General features: G+C 44.0%; 1 protein-coding gene across 2 annotated transcripts in view; it reads left to right on the forward strand.

Annotated features, from left to right (window-relative positions):
• The first annotated feature begins 343 nt into the window (after window positions 1-343).
• Window positions 344-15,805, forward strand: part of BTBD1 (BTB domain containing 1) — a 42,508-nt gene continuing 27,046 nt past the window's right edge. Inside the window, exons 1-2 of one of the 2 annotated variants that reach the window (XM_032392002.1) lie at window positions 344-878; window positions 12,743-12,899. In XM_032392002.1, the coding sequence (XP_032247893.1) occupies window positions 457-878; window positions 12,743-12,899 (579 nt within the window). In that variant the 5' untranslated portion in view covers window positions 344-456. The remainder of the gene's footprint in view (window positions 879-12,742; window positions 12,900-15,805) is intronic. The other variant, XM_032392001.1, reaches the window with a different exon arrangement.

Consider the following 15,805-nt stretch of genomic DNA (forward strand, 5'->3'; position numbering starts at 1 on the left):
GTGCCCCCCATTTCCAGGCAGGAAGCTCCTGGGACAGCTTAGGAACCTGCCCCTGGGACACGTGGGAGGAGCTGCAGCAGATGAGGAGGGTCCGAGGCTAAGGCGGGCGCCGCGGGTCGCAGGAGGCGCGGGGGATTGCACGTCGGCCCTCCGCGGGAGGGGAGCGCAGGGCGCCGGGGACGAAGCCCCGCCCGCCGCGAAGGACTCCGAACGGCGTCGGCCCGTCTCGGGCGGTCGCGCGCGCCCCCGCATCCCCGCGTGGCGGGGGCGCGCGCCGGGCAGCCGTGGGCGGGGCGGGGCGGGGAGGGGAGGGGCGGGGCCGGGGAGGGGCGCGGCCGCCGGAAGCGCCTTTCCCGGAAGGCACCGAGGCGGTGCCGGCCTCCGGGGGCGGCCTCGGCGATGGCGGCTGGGCGGCGGGAGCTCTCTGTCTAGCCAGAGGAGCCGTGTCGCTGGAGGATGGCCTCGCTTGGGCCGGCCGCTGTGGGCGAGCAGGTCCCGGGGGCCGAGGCGGAGCCGGGCGCCGCGGGGCCTCCGCCGCCACCGCCACCGCCGCCGCCGCCGCCGCCGCCGTCCTCTCTGGGGCCCCTGCTCCCCCTGCAGCGGGAGCCGCTCTACAACTGGCAGGCGACCAAGGCGTCGCTGAAGGAGCGCTTCGCCTTCCTCTTCAACTCGGAGCTGCTGAGCGATGTGCGCTTCGTGCTGGGCAAGGGCCGCGGCGGCGCGGCCGCCGGGGGCCCGCAGCGCATCCCCGCGCACCGCTTCGTGCTGGCGGCCGGCAGCGCCGTCTTCGACGCCATGTTCAACGGCGGCATGGCCACCACGTCGGCCGAGATCGAGCTGCCCGACGTGGAGCCCGCCGCCTTCCTGGCGCTGCTGAGGTGAGCGGCTCCCCGCTGCCCTTGCGCGCGAGCCTCCGCCGCGCGGCCCCGGCCTCGGTTTCCTCGCTGGCCGCCGGCGGTCGGGGGCACCGTCCCTTGTCTGCGTCCCGTCCGGGCTTGGAGAAGTGGTGGGGCTGCGGCGTGGACCAGCTGTCCCGAGGGCCTGTGCACAAGGTTTCATGTTTTTGCTGCGAGAGGGGGAGAGCGGAGAAGTCTCGTAGGACCGGGGGCCTGTGTGGGTGTGTTTTAAGGTCGGACTCCTTTCTCGTCAGTGTTATTAGCTGTAGGGACCCGGGGAGGGTGCACCGAAGCGAGTAGGTGTGGCTTCACCTGCCTCGGCGACCCTGCGGACAAGGTCACGTCCGCTTAGAAGTGAATCCAGCCGCCGGAGTTAAGAGTTTGCTTTTGGCTTATTTGAGGATAATACGTTGACTTCTGATTAATTTTAGTTAGTGGAAGGGAGTTAGTCCTTTGGCATTGTTAGCTTGTAATCACAAAAGTCCAGTTGGGGAGCTATAGGCATTGTTTTCCACACTTTTACAAATGGGATTGGGGCCCAGAAAAGTCAGGTGACTGGCCAAGGTGACAGCAGCCTCATGAGGAAGACCCTGCTTCATTACGTCTGGAGGGTTTTAGCTGCCCGACAACAGTGTGTTACCAAAGTGGCACACAGCCTTGGTTGGGGTAGAGGCAGTGAACAGGTACATAGTCCGCAGAGGCTCACAGCTCGATCGGGAAGATCGTGGGAAACTGAATACAAAGTTAAAACAAGTAGAAAAGAAATGCCGAGATCCCATAAATAAATAGATAAAGGGCAGGATAGATAACTTAGGTAAAGAAAAAATACAGCTAATTAACAAAGAATGTTTAACCTCAGTAACTAAAGAAGTGGAGATTAAAAGCAAAGCATTTTTCCTCCCAGTATTTTATTTTATTTATTTATTTTTTTAAAGATTTTATTTATTTGACAGAGAGAGACAGCGAGAGAGGGACACAAGCAGGGGGAGTGGGAGTGGGAGAGGGAGAAGCAGGCTTCCCGCCGAGCAGGGAGCCCCATGCGGGGCTCGATCCCAGGACCCCGGGATCAGGACCTGAGCCGAAGGCAGACGCTCAACGACTGAGCCACCCAGGCGTCCCTCCTCCCAGTATTTTAAAGTTAATATTGGAAAAGCCCTCTCTGATAAAGGTGGTGGTAAAAGGGTTTGGCACTATAAATTCCCCCCCAAGTATTCAAGTACTGAAAAAAATGTTGTGTATAAAAATATTTACAGCTGAATTATTTATAGTAGTGAGGAAGTAGTCAGCTGGGGGAAATGGTTAGATAAACAATGATAGGTACATTAGATGCAGTGTAATGCTACTGAGCGTGATACTGATGAAGACCAGGTAATAATATTAACATGGGAAATGTGTATAATAAATAGCACTCGAAACTGTGTGTGCTGTGAATAAAACTGTGAAAAGGAACAGAACAAACATACCTACAGATACGGATAGAAGGAAGCATACCAAAATGCTAACCAAAGTTGTGTTGGAGTGGTAAGATGATATTGCCTTTTTTTTTCTTCTTTTCTCTTTGTTTCCCACATTTTCTGCAATTTAGTTAAATTACATTTATAAAGACAGAAAAAAAAACAGCTCAAAAGCTAGGATCTAGGTCATTTTGGTTTTGGTTTGAGGTTGACAGGATTGGTTATAGCTTATTTAGATTTTCTAGACTACAAGTATTTTAAAGTGATTTGTTGGTCTACCTGCATTGTAATCTCCTGGAGTGGGTGTTAAATTTGTAGATCCCTTCCTCCCTCTTTGAAATATTGTAACGTTTGGAGGTGGGACCTTGAGAGCATTTTAAATGCTCCGTAAATACTAATAATACCAGCTAAATCTTAGAGCCACTGATCTAAAAATATTGTTGAGTTTTTTCCTTTAAAATTAGAAATTGGTAGAATAAGAATGTAGAGGGAAAGATGTTTAGCGGATATTTTCACTGACGCTGTTAATCACATCCTTTCCTGTCAATAGAAAATAAGTGAATTAATTTTAAATTTTTCCTGTGTTCAGTGTGGTCATGGTATTTGTCCTTCTTCAGATTCCAGTCATTGTTCTATTCTGAAATGATATCTGGACTGATTGTTACATGATATCTGGACTGAAAGGTATTAGCTGGCCGTGAAGCATAGATGCTGTCCTGACTTATTATTGTGTGACAAACAGATGTCTCATAGTTAGTACTTGCTGAGTGGGGAAAACAGGTTAGCTTCGGCCTATTTTTATTATGTTTACAAATTAGTTAACATTATAAAAAACTGCTTGTTTTGATCTGCCTGACCTTGAAGTGATGTTCTTCAGTGGTTCATTTGAGAAACACTTTGCCTCCTTGTGCCAGTCCCTGTTTTAGATGTTGGATACAACAGTGAACAAGAAAAAGTTGTGTATAATCTGGTAAGGAGAAACAAAGATATAATGTCAAGTACCGATAAATTAATGAAAAATGATCAAGCTGTGAGGGAAGGAGCATTCTAAGCTAGGCAAAGTGTGTCTAAGGTCCTAAATTTCTCCTGTTTGGAGGAACTGCAAGAATAAACCAGTGTGATTTGAGCAGAATGAATAAGGGGGAAAGTGGTAGAAAATGAGGTCAAAAGGACTGGCTGGATGAGGTTGTGCAAGGCTGGATAGCCTGTGGAAGGACTTTGGTGTGTGGTGGGAAGCATTTGGAGAGTTTTCAGGGGGGCATGATATGATCTCATTTACATTTTTAAAAACTCATTCTGGCAGTTGTTTGGAGATTAGACTGGAGAGGAAGTAAAATGGGCAGCGGGGAGTTGAATTAAGAGGCTTTTGCAGTAGTCCAGGCAAGAGAGATGATACTGGGTTAATATACCAGTGTGGGAGTGATAGATGGGATAACAAGTGGTCAGACTGTGGATATATGATTGACCGTTGAACACCATGAGTTTGAACTACGCGGGCACACGTATACACTGATTTTTTTCAACAAATATAGTACTGTAAATGTATTTTCTCTTCCTTATGATTTTAAAGATTTTATTTATTTATTTGGGAGAGAGAGAGGATGAGGGAGAGGGTGAGGGAGAGAGAAGCCGAAGCAGACTCCGCAGTGAGCACAGAGCCCGACATGGGGCTCGATCCCACAGCCACTGAGTTCATGACCCGAGTCGAAACCAAGAGTCGAACGCTTAACTTACTGAGCCACCCAGGCGCCCGAATGCATTTATTTAAAAAAAATTTTTTTTAAAGATTTTATTTACTTATTTGAGAGAGGAGAGAGAGAGCGCACACAAACGGGGATAGGTGCAGAGGGAAAGGGAGAGGCTGACTCCTCACTGAGCAGGGAGCCCGATGCGGGGCTCGATCCCAGGATCCCGGGATCATGACCCAAGCCAAAGGCAGATGCTTAACCAACTGAGCCACCCAGGCATCCCTTCTTCCTTATTATTTTCTTGATAACATTTTATTTTCTCTAGCTCACTCAATTGTAAGAACACAGTATATAATAATTCAACATACAAAATAATGTGTTAATTGACTGTTATCAGTGTCTTCTGGTCTGTTTCTGGTCTGTTTCACTCCCTAAAAGATTTTAGGGAGTGAAAAGTTGTATGCAGGTTTTCAGCTGTGTGGAGGGAGGGGGATGGGGAGTGGAGGCCGTGCCCCTAACTGCAGCGTGTTCAGGGGTCAACTGTATTTTGTAAAGGTAGAACCAAGAAGATTTCTAAGACATTCAAAGAGGGCTATAGAGTACAGCCAGAAATGTGAACCTGGAGTTTAGGGCAGAGCTTCTTACTGAACGTAAATTTGAAAGCTAAGCGTGAATGAATGGTCTTTAAACCATGAGACCAAATGAGATTACTTAGGGAGGGAATGCGGATTGTGAGAAGAGGTACCAGGATGAGCCCTGGGGGCCTCCACTGTGTGGAGATGTAGCAAAGGAGCAGAATAAAGTGACACTGAGACACATCTCTCAGTGGAATTAGACTGGAAAGCAAGGAGCCTGGGATCTTGAAAGTCAAGTTGAAGAAAGCGTTTCAACCAAGAGGGAGTGGCAGCTGTGTTAAATGCTGCTGAGAGTTGGGTAAAATGAAGCTATTTGATAACCTTGGCAAGCGTGATTTTAGCAAATGGATTGGAGTAGCTTGGGGACAAAATCGGAGGTGAGGAGAGGGAGACAGCTAGAAAAACAGTTCTCTCTGCAGCAGTTGTGTTGCAGAAAGGAACAGAAATGGAGTGGTGGAGGGAGACATGATGAACTATTCCTCAGGATTCTGTCCTCAGCTGCCTTTTTCCTTTCTCCTGTTAACTCATGGCTTTATATACTCCCCTAGCTATATTGCCAGACTTCCACTTGGTTTTATCTTATTTTTTTTTAAGCTTATTTATTTATTTATTAGAGAGCAAGAGACAGAGAGAGAAAGAGAGAGAGCAAACATGAGTGGGGGGGAAGGGCAGGGAGAGGGAGAAGCAGGCTCCCCGCTGAGCAGGGAACCCAACAAGGGACTTGATCCCAGGACCCTGGGATCATGACCTGAGCTGAAGGCAGATGCTTAACCACTGAGCCACCCAGGCGCCCCTCCACTTGGTTTTAGAACTCAACTTCCAGTTGGACATTCACAAATGAAAGTCTAGTATCCATAGAGGTGAACATGTAAATAAGAAAAATAATGCTTAATGTTTAAAACATTTAATGAGGGGCGCCTGGGTGGCTCAGTTGGTTAAGCGACTGCCTTCGGCTCAGGTCATGATCCTGGAGTCCCAGGATCGAGTCCCGCATCGGGCTCCCTGCTCAGCGGGGAGTCTGCTTCTCCCTCTGACCCTCCCCGCTCTCATGTGCTCTCTCTCATTCTCTCTCTCTCAAATAAATAAATAAAATCTTAAAAAAAAAAAAATAAAACATTTAATGAGTGTTTACTGTGCCACTTACTGTCCCTTAAGTACGTTATGTGCACTTAAATTCCCATAGTCTTTGAGCAGGCACTCTTATTTATTTAGATTTTTTTTTTTTTTTTTTTTTTAAGTAATCTCTACACCAAAGTGGGTGTAGAGCTCAAACTCACAACCCCGAGATCAAAGTCACATCCTCCACTGACTCAGCCAGCCGGGCGCCCTGAGCAGGCACTCCTATTATTACTATCTTTATCAGTCAGCTTTTGCCACAGAAATGCTATAAAGCACCTGAAAATTTGGGGACTTAAAGAACAGTCATTTATTCTTGCTCATGGCTGTTCTTGCTCTGTGCACCCGTTGGGAGTTGACTCAAGTGGGCTTGGCTCCAAGCTGTAGTGTCGTTCCAGTCTGTTCCATGGGTTTCTCATCCTTTAGGACCATTCCTGAGGGTTCTACTTCCTTCTCTTAATTTGTTTTCCTGCTTGGCTTCAACTAGACGGCACCTCTAGTCTTAGCTGTCCTCACTTTCCACATTGTTAGCACAGTTCTCTCTCTAATATGTATTATCATATGATTGCCCTGAGTCTTTTAGTGGCTTCTTTTTGCCTATGGGATGGAGTCTAAACACCTTAGCAGGCATACAGGAGCTCTGGGATGTGGTCTCTGTATCGTCCCGTTCCTCTCTGTCTGCTCAGTGCCCCAACTCTAATCACTCAGGGCCTTTTTCTTATTTCAAATGTCTGCCTTCTAAGGCCCCCTTGCCTTTGTACTTCTCTTTCTGCTAGAACATCTCCACCCTTAATTCCTGCTCTTCAGATACAGTTCAGGCTTTACCTCTTCTGTAAAACCTCACTTAATTCCACCAGCAGGCAGAACTGTGCGCTGTCTCATCCAGTCTCTCATAGCAAGTTTTGTATCTATTGCTGTAGAACAAAACACCGCAACACTTACTTAGTGGCTTAAACATAGTTTTATGACCTTTCACAGTTGTGCGGGCTGACTGAGGTGAGCTGTGTGGTTCTATGTATGGCATTTCCTTAGGTCTCACCTGCAGTCCTAGTCAGCAGCTGGGCTGGGGCATCTGGAGGTTTGAATCAGGTTCTGGGATGACTGAGCCCTTCCCCCGCTCTCTGTGGGGCTTCTCCAGTTGATCTTACCAGCCGAGTCGCTTGACTTCTCCTCGAATAGCAGCTCATGGCTTCTGAGAGCACAAAAGGGGAAGCTGCCAGGCATCCTCAGAGATTAGGCCCCAGACTGGCATGGTGTCACTTCTGCCACATTCTCTTGGTTAAAGGGAGTCACACAGGACTAGCCCAGACTTATGGGACAGATCTAAGGCCATGCATAATAGAAGGCTTGATTGGTTGGGGCCATCTTTAGAGATTAGTTATCACACTGTGCCTAATATGTAATTCTGGTATAATTGTGACATTACTTTTTAATCATTTCACTACCAAACCAGAAGCTTTCAACGGGCAGAGCTATCTTACCCATGTTTGTATTTCTCATACCTGTCACAGTGCCGTGTATTATACACACACACACACAAACACACACACACATTCAATACATGTTTTTGAGGAAAATGAATGAGTCAGTACTGATACAAAGGTTCTTATGCATGATCTTGTTTTCACCATAGCTTTTTAAAATTTTTACTCAAATATAACCTAAGTTTTATCTTTTTGGAAAACCATTAATCTCTGGGGTGGGGGGGGAATAGGAATAGTTCAATGACATATCATTTCTCTTGTGCTCTTGTCCTTAAAGGTAGTAAATGAGGGCTGAAAGGTTCATTTTAAAATACAAAGAATTGAGGCGCCTGGGTGGCTCGGTTGAGCATCTGACTCTTTTTTTTTTTTTAAGATTTTATTTATCTGACAGAGAGACACAGCGAGAGAGGGAACATAAGCAGGGGGAGTGGGAGAGGGAGAAGCAGGCTTCCTGCAGAGCAGGGAGCCCGATGTGGAGCTCGATCCCATGACCCTGGGATGATGACCTGAGCCGAAGGCAGACGCTTAAAGACTGAGCCACCCAGGCACCCCTGAGCATCTGACTCTTGATATCAGCTCAGGTTGTGATCTCAGGGTCTTGGGATCAGCCCAAGCACTGGACTCTGTGCTTGGTGGGGGGTCTGCTTGGGGTGCTCTCTCTCTCCATCTCCTTCTGCCCTTCCCCATGCACATGTGCACGCTCTCTGTCTCTGAAATGAATGGATAAATCTTTTAAAAAAAATACAAAGAACTGTGGTAATATGATTAATTTTAGTTATATTTTATAAACTTTGGCTTTTGTTATTGTAGCAATTTTAATAATTAAGTAGAAGGTAAGAAAACATATAAATAAAATATGAACCAAGATGGTTCCTGGATTTTTTTTTTTAAGATTTTATTTATTTATTTGACAGAGAGAGACACAGAGAGGGAACACAAGCAGGGGGCGTGGGAGAGGCAGAAGCAGGCTTCCTGCAGAGCAGGGAGCCCGATGCGGGGCTCGATCCCAGGACCCTGGGATCATGACCTGAGCCGAAGGCAGACGCCTAACGACTGAACCACCCAGGTGCCCCTGGTTCCTGGATTTTTAAGTAGTCTGTTTTCTCATTAGAAGTGAATATGGTTTCTCAGTCGTGTTACATAGAAACTTGTACTGAATTGTCTAGTCACTTAACATGTACTGATTAATGTTTAGCCATGTGCCCACACCGTGCCTGGTATTATAGAAAAGATGCACACAAAAAGTATAGGAAACACAGAGTTCCATTTCTTATTGTTCATAGAACAGTATTTATTTATAACTTGCATTGCTCCAAAAAGAATTTAAAATGTCTTACAACAAACACAATGGTAAGAAATAAAGCCAAGATGAAGCTAATATAAATATGCATGCTGTAGTAAGCTACATATTTAATTTTTTTTTAAGATTTTATTTATTTGACAGAGCAAACACAAGTGGGGGGATCAGCAGAGAGAGGGAGAAGCAGGCTCCTCACTGAGCGGGGACCCCGATATGAGGCTTGATCCCAGGACTTGGGGATCATGACCCGAGCCAAAGGCAGATGCCTAACCAGCTGAGCTATCCAGGCGCCCCTCAGATTTAATTTTAATTGTTTTAGCAGCTAATGCAGAAAGAGAAACCTAGTTAGTCAGTTATAATTCATAGTGTTTCTCAGATTAAAAACAAAAACCACCTGCTTAGTGAATGCACAACTCCATCTGATAATCAGATCAATGAAAGAATTCCTGGTGAGTTTTCCTCATAAAGAAGGCATTACTGAAATGAGCAGTATCCTCAATCTGTCTTTAGATGTAAATGTTTCTTTAAAATATTTCTTGATATAAGCTAAAGGTACATTACCAAAATGTAATTTAATAAAAGCAGTTTGAATGGGTATGTATGTGTGTCTCAAATAGAAGAGCCTAAAAACACAATTCTCTCTTGTTCCTGGCATGTTCTTTCCACCCTCTTGTCATCCTTTAGTCTTATGTCAAGTAGGATGTTTTTGCAGATCTCCCTGACAAAGCCCCCAGTTATAGATGCTTGTAGGACCATGTCCTTCAACTCTGTGGTGTTTGTCGCCTTGTCTCCTCACATACAAAGGCAAATGGTGATAAAGGCCCCACATTTCTGCTCTTTATTTTATAACTCTAGTATTTTGCCTGAAAAAAAAAAAAAAAGGCAGGTGTAAAGATTCTTCCTACCTTGCCCTTTAAATTAAAATGTCATAGGTTTCTAATTCAAGAAGGGAACTGAGCATGTAGTAAGCCTTCTCTCTCTTCCAATTCAAGTGACTATAAGAAAATACAAAAGAGAATAAATCCGATAAAGTGAAGGGGAAAAGGGAGATGGGGTGCAAGCCAACAGTGTGGAAAGGGACAGAGCAGTTGAGAGTGTGCTGATAATGAAAGGGAGGAGATGACAGGAGCCCAGAATCAGAGCTCAGGGAACTGCAGCCGGCTTCCGTGGCAGAACCACCCCCTCCACCCCCAACAGAGGTTCTAGGCCAGGGTTGGTAGGGAGGTGGGTGAAATGAGAAGGTGGAGCTAAAATGTGGGAGTTAAATTTTTTATTAAGATTTTATTTATTTATTTGAGAGAGAGAAAGCAAGAGATAGCGCTTGAGCCGAGGGGGAGGGGCAGAGTGAGAAGCAGACTCCCCACTGAGCGGGGAGCCCCACCTGGGGGCAGTCCCATCATGACCTCAGCCAAAGGCAGACGCTTAACTGACTGAGCCACCCGGGTGGCCTCACGTAGGAGTTAATTTAAAGCTTGCTTATAGATTGCAAGAGCTGGTTAAGGAGTGAGAGCATGAATGACAAAGAGCAAGAGTAGCTGATCCTCAAGGAAATAGATAATTCAGGGAACAGAAAGGAACCTTTAAAAACTTCAGTTAATATCATCTTGGAGACTTGAGTACATTTTTGTACCCATAAAACTGAGACATGGTGCTGTGGAGGAGAAAAGGAATGACTAAGAAAGAAGGAAGAATTCTTAGAAATGTAAGCATGTGTTGCTGGGGAGAAAAATAGAAGGCCAGAAGACAAGGGCACGGACATCTTCTAAAACAGAGGAAAACAGCAGAGAGAAAGAAATGAAGCAATATAAAAACAGACAGCCAACATTTGCCGAGGCTAGTATTTGTCAGGCACTATTCAAAACACTTCGTGTATTTCATTCATCCCAATCCTCGCGAGAGCATGATGAAAGAGATGCTGTTACTCTCTTTTCAGAAAGGAATACAACGATGATAGCTTGTTTAAAGTCCCAGAGCTGGCAGTGATGGTCCAACCCAAGCCATGTCTTCCTGAGACCACACACATGAGAACAGCCCTCACCTGGTTGGCTTGCCAGTCTAGCCCTGGAAGCAGGCCCAGGTGCGGAAATGGTGTGTTCTATGGTAGACTGCTGTGTGTTTCCCCACCTTCTCCATGCAGGGTAATAGCACCTGCCTTCCTTGTGGGAGGGTTCAGTGAACTGGCATTGGTCACATGGTGTGCACTCAACAAGTGTTGATTTGCTCTTTGTTCGTCCCCCTCCCCCTGACTATAAGTGATGGCACCTTACTTGGTTTTTAATTCCCTGTACTTATCACAAAGTGTGACACATAACTTTAAGGTAAATATTATGAGTGTAATACAGATGGTTGACTTGACTCTCTAAAAAGAGGTTTTGGGGAAAAAAATATTTTAAAATGGTGTGATCCTGAAAATCAGCAACCCTCACTTTGATTTGAATTCTGAGCTGTAGAGGAGGAGAATGAGAATGAGCATTCTCCACTAGAGATAGTTTTAAGCACAGTGATATTATTTGGTTAGGGCGACAGGTTGGAGGATGTCATGGGCTAGGGTTTCGTCTTGGGTGGTGATAATGGACACAGGAATGAAAGAAGAGGAAGTGGACCAGTAGAGGGAAGGGACGTGAAATAGAGCTTCCTCTCTTCACTCACTCCAGTGTAATAGAGGGTTCTGAGAGATGTTAATGGGTTTTCTTTTTTTTTTTTTAAGATTTTATTTATTTATTTGACAGAGACAGAGATAGTGAGAGCAGGAACACAAGCAGGGGGAGTGGGAGAGGGAGAAGCAGGCTTCCCACTGAGCAGGGAGCCTGATGTGGGACTCGATCCCAGGACTCCGGGATCGTGACCTGAGCCGAAGGCAGACACTTAACGACTGAGCCACCCAGGCGCCCGTTAATGGGTTTTCTTATTCTATGACTTGGGCCCTAGGAATATACATATAATTATTCTAATGTCTTTAGTATCACTAAAATGCAATTTTTTAAAGATTTATTTCTTTTAGAGAGAGAGAGAATCTTTTTTTTTTTTTTTTTAAGATTTTATTTATTTATTTGACAGAGACACAGCGAGAGAGGGAACACAAGCAGGGGGGAGTGGGAGAGGGAGAAGCAGGCCTCCCGCTGAGCAGGGAGCCCGATGTGGGGCTCGATCCCAGGACCCTGAGATTATGACCTGAGCCGAAGGCAGACGCTTAACGACTGAGCCACCCAGGCGCCCCGAGAGAGAGAGAATCTTAAGCAGACTCCCCGCTGAGCACAGAGTCCAATGCGCGGCTCAATCCCATGACCCTGAGATCATGACCTGAGCCAGAATCAAGAGTCAGATGCTCAACCAGCTGAGCCACCCAGGCACCCCACTAAAATGCAGTTCTTGTTCTTCATACCATCCTTCCCTACCCTTCTTGGCTTTCCTGTATATAGTTGAGAACTGGGCAGTACACACAGGGTCTCTGAGGAGCCACAAAAGAGGCCTAAAGTTGATATGCAAAAGATAGTTCAACAAGAACTGCCCAGGCTTTCACTGAGAATCTTATGTCTTACTTGCAGTTCTGTGAAGCTGATCTATCTAGCAATCTAGCAGTTAGAAGCAGCGAACTGGGAGGAGGCAGTATTGGACTGATAGTATTTTGAGAGAAAATTAGACCTAAATACCTAAAAGCACAAAATGACATGGGTCATTTAAGATTTATTCCTCCAAAGACCCAGTAGCTAGTCTTTGGGCATTATGCTAGTTTGGGAGTAACGATGAAAAGTTAAAAGATGCCCAGAATAACAAGACACCATTATCAGCAAATAAATGAATGTTTTGACATCTAGAGATGTGAACTTAAGCTACCTGTAGATTTGTTTAAATGAACATCCTTTGATGAAGGAGACGTAAGTGAACCACTGCTGTCCTGAGCTGCGGTGGGGTGTTAAAAAAGACTCCTGAAAATTTGGCTTAAGAGAGATGAGTCTGTCTTGTGATCTTCACATAACTTCAGTTTCCTTGGTAAAATGGAGACACTACGCACCTCTCAGGACCAAGTAAGAATAAATGAGATGACATATGTGCAAATGCTTTTCAGTTTGCTCGTTACCTTTAAAAATATTCCTCAGAGGTTTCGCTCTGATGGATTGCTTATCTAAAATATTAACGGCCATCTCTGTAATTTCCCAATTGCTTTCCAGATTTCTGTATTCAGATGAAGTTCAAATTGGCCCAGAGACAGTTATGACCACTCTTTATACTGCTAAGAAATATGCAGTCCCAGCCCTGGAAGCACATTGTGTGGAATTTCTCACCAAACATCTTCGGGCAGATAATGCCTTTATGTTACTTACTCAGGTAAGTAAATGTAGCTAAGGTGTGTATCGTCGTAGTTTTAAAAATTGAGTATAACTACATGTGAGTATTACATATTTCCTGGAGAATTAGTTCTAGATCATTAACTTAAAGTATATGTAATTATTTTTATAGTACCATTCAGGGAAATATATCCAATTCATATGCTTTTAGAATAGAAAAGCAAATCAGAGTACATACAACATCATATAGGTGAAGAAACTGAAGCCTTATTTAAGTAGGCTGTTACGACTCAGAGATACAGTTCTTTATGATTGGAGTTGGAATTAGCATCCATTGTTGTTCCTGGTATGATTTGAGAGTATGATAATAGCATGAGGTTTTCTGGACATCTTTGGTCTCAATTTTTGTTGGATCTGGAATAAAGATTGAGGTTTCAAGTCCAGAAAAGTTCTAAGATTTACTCTCTTTGGACCTAATCTGAAAGTTTGGAGGAGTTAGAATTTAAGGTTTATATGAAATATTCTTTCTCTGATATTTAAATGTTTTCACTAAATACAGTTTACGTACGGAAAAGTACACATTATTGTAAAGTACACAGTCTGATGGATTTTTACAAGCTGAACACATCTATGGAACCATTAACCAGTCTTTACCATATTATTTGGCATTTATTAGATGGCTGTAATCTGAGCTTTGTACTTTAAATAAATAATTTTTTTTAATTTTTTTATTGTTATGTTAATCCCCATACATTACATCATTAGTTTTAGATATAGTGTTCCATGATTCATTGTTTGTGCATAAATTAATCACTGTTTTTCTTTTTAGGCAAAGTTATAATACCCTTATATGAATTGTTTTAAAAATTCTGAGCTAGCCTATAGACATTTGTTAAGGATTGAATTATGTCTCCAAAATATATGTGTTGAAATCCTAATTCCCAGTACCTCAGAATGTGATCTTATTTGGAGATAGGGTCTTTACAGAGGTAAGCAAGTTAAAATGAGGACAAAAAAAATTCTAAGCTGGTAATATATAATCCTATTGAGTATTAGTACTGGACCCACTCACAAATGTCCCCTAGCTCAACCCTTTCATTTTCCAAATGGAAAAACTAAAGCCTGGGCTGATGAACTACCTGCCCAAAGGCTCCCAAAAGGCTAGCTGGGGCCAGAGCTTCGAGCTCAGATTTTCCAGCCCTGCATCTACTCTGTCATATGGAGAACGTCTGATGGCACCTTTTCTTGTTGGGTTTTTTTTCCATCTTCTATCATCAAATATTTGTAATTATGGAAGAAAGAAACTGCTGACCTGTGGACATAATCACAGAACCCCTGTCTGTCTGTAGGATCACTGACATTAAGCTGGTCGCTTTGCACGGATTATCACATTTACTTATCACAATAAGGGATAATAATTATCACAGTTACACGCATTACAACTCTGTGATGTTATTTACTGTTATCCCCATTTTAAAGATGAAGAAATTTGAAAACTCAGGGACATATCTTATTTAACATTAGACAGCAAGTGGTAAAACTAAGATCCCAGCCTTCAACTGGTTATGGTTAAGGTGTGTGGTATTGATGGCGTGATGAGAGCAGAACATACTGGGTGATGGCTGTGCACCAGCACTCTGTGTGCAGTCTTCTGCAGTAACTTTGGGAGGCGTAGATGTTCTGGGTGAAAGTTGTCTTATGTTCCCCATTTTATAGTTAAGGAGATAGAGGCAGAGAGACGTGAAATAACTTAACCAAGGTCATAGAACTATTAGGCAATGTCACCCTGCATTTTTTCCTCGTTTGAATTTGTGGTGAAAATCTAATATGGGAATTGATATTCATAAGATTCTTTATTGTCCAAGGGTTTTAAGGTATGTGGAAAGGATCACTTAATTACTTTTATTTTAAAAGTTTAGTGAAAAATTCAGAAACCAATAAATTAAACTGTGACAAAGTACAGTTTCTAGTTCAGGTTCAAGGTGGGACCTGAGAGTCTGTATTTCTCACGGGCTTTCAGATGACCCCTGTGCTTCTGTACTAACTTTGAGTAGTAAGGGTTAACACATGTCACTATGAGAATAAAAAGGAACTTTTCAGTGCCCTCTTGGTCTGAGAACCCAATATTATTCCACATTTTTCATTGGTGGGGTCATGTGAATTAGCCCACAAATTGTCATGTGAACTTCTTATTCCTGCCAAGTGAGTCATTTGAACTGAACATGTTCATTTATTTGAGAGGACCTTTGCCAGCTTCATGCTAACACAAAAGGCCAGTATGCTGTACCAGCATGGGTTACACAGGGAAGAAACACTTTTTATGAACTAACACAATCATAGAGATAGTTTTTCAGAGATAATGCCAGACTCAAACTAAATTTGGGGAAAATGTATTTTACTCTAACTAGCAACAATAGAGCCCACAGGAAACTTGATATTGCCTGTGTAACCTGAGGCGTAACTGAAATATTGCTATTCTGAATAAAACAATTTTTACAAAAAATTGAAACACAAATTTTTGCATAAACACTAACTAAAAATATAGTTGAGTTGGCCCGTTAAAACACTTACTATTAGAATTTCACTTGATAAAAATGTACTGCTTTTCATATTTTAAAAATGCGTGAACTATGATCCTAGAATGGATCCTGTTCCAGAAGGAAAAGTGTTATAAAAACCATTGGTTCAGGGCACCTGGGTGGTGCAGTTAGTTAAGCAACCGACTGGCTCTTGGTTTCGGCTCAGGTCGTGATCTCAGGGTCATGAGATTGAGCCCTGGGCCAGCTCCGTGCTCCGTGCAAAGTCTGCTTAAGTTTCTTTCTCCCTCTCCCTCTGCCCACCTGCCCTGTTCCCGCGCACATGCGTGCACGCTCGCTCGCTCTCTTAAAAAAAAAAAAAAAATTGGGTCAGTTGGCAAAACTGAAATACAGTAGATTAGATAAAAAT

Source organism: Phoca vitulina, unplaced genomic scaffold (genome assembly GCF_004348235.1).
Source record: "Phoca vitulina isolate PV1807 unplaced genomic scaffold, GSC_HSeal_1.0 scaffold65, whole genome shotgun sequence".
Taxonomy (NCBI): domain Eukaryota; kingdom Metazoa; phylum Chordata; class Mammalia; order Carnivora; family Phocidae; genus Phoca; species Phoca vitulina.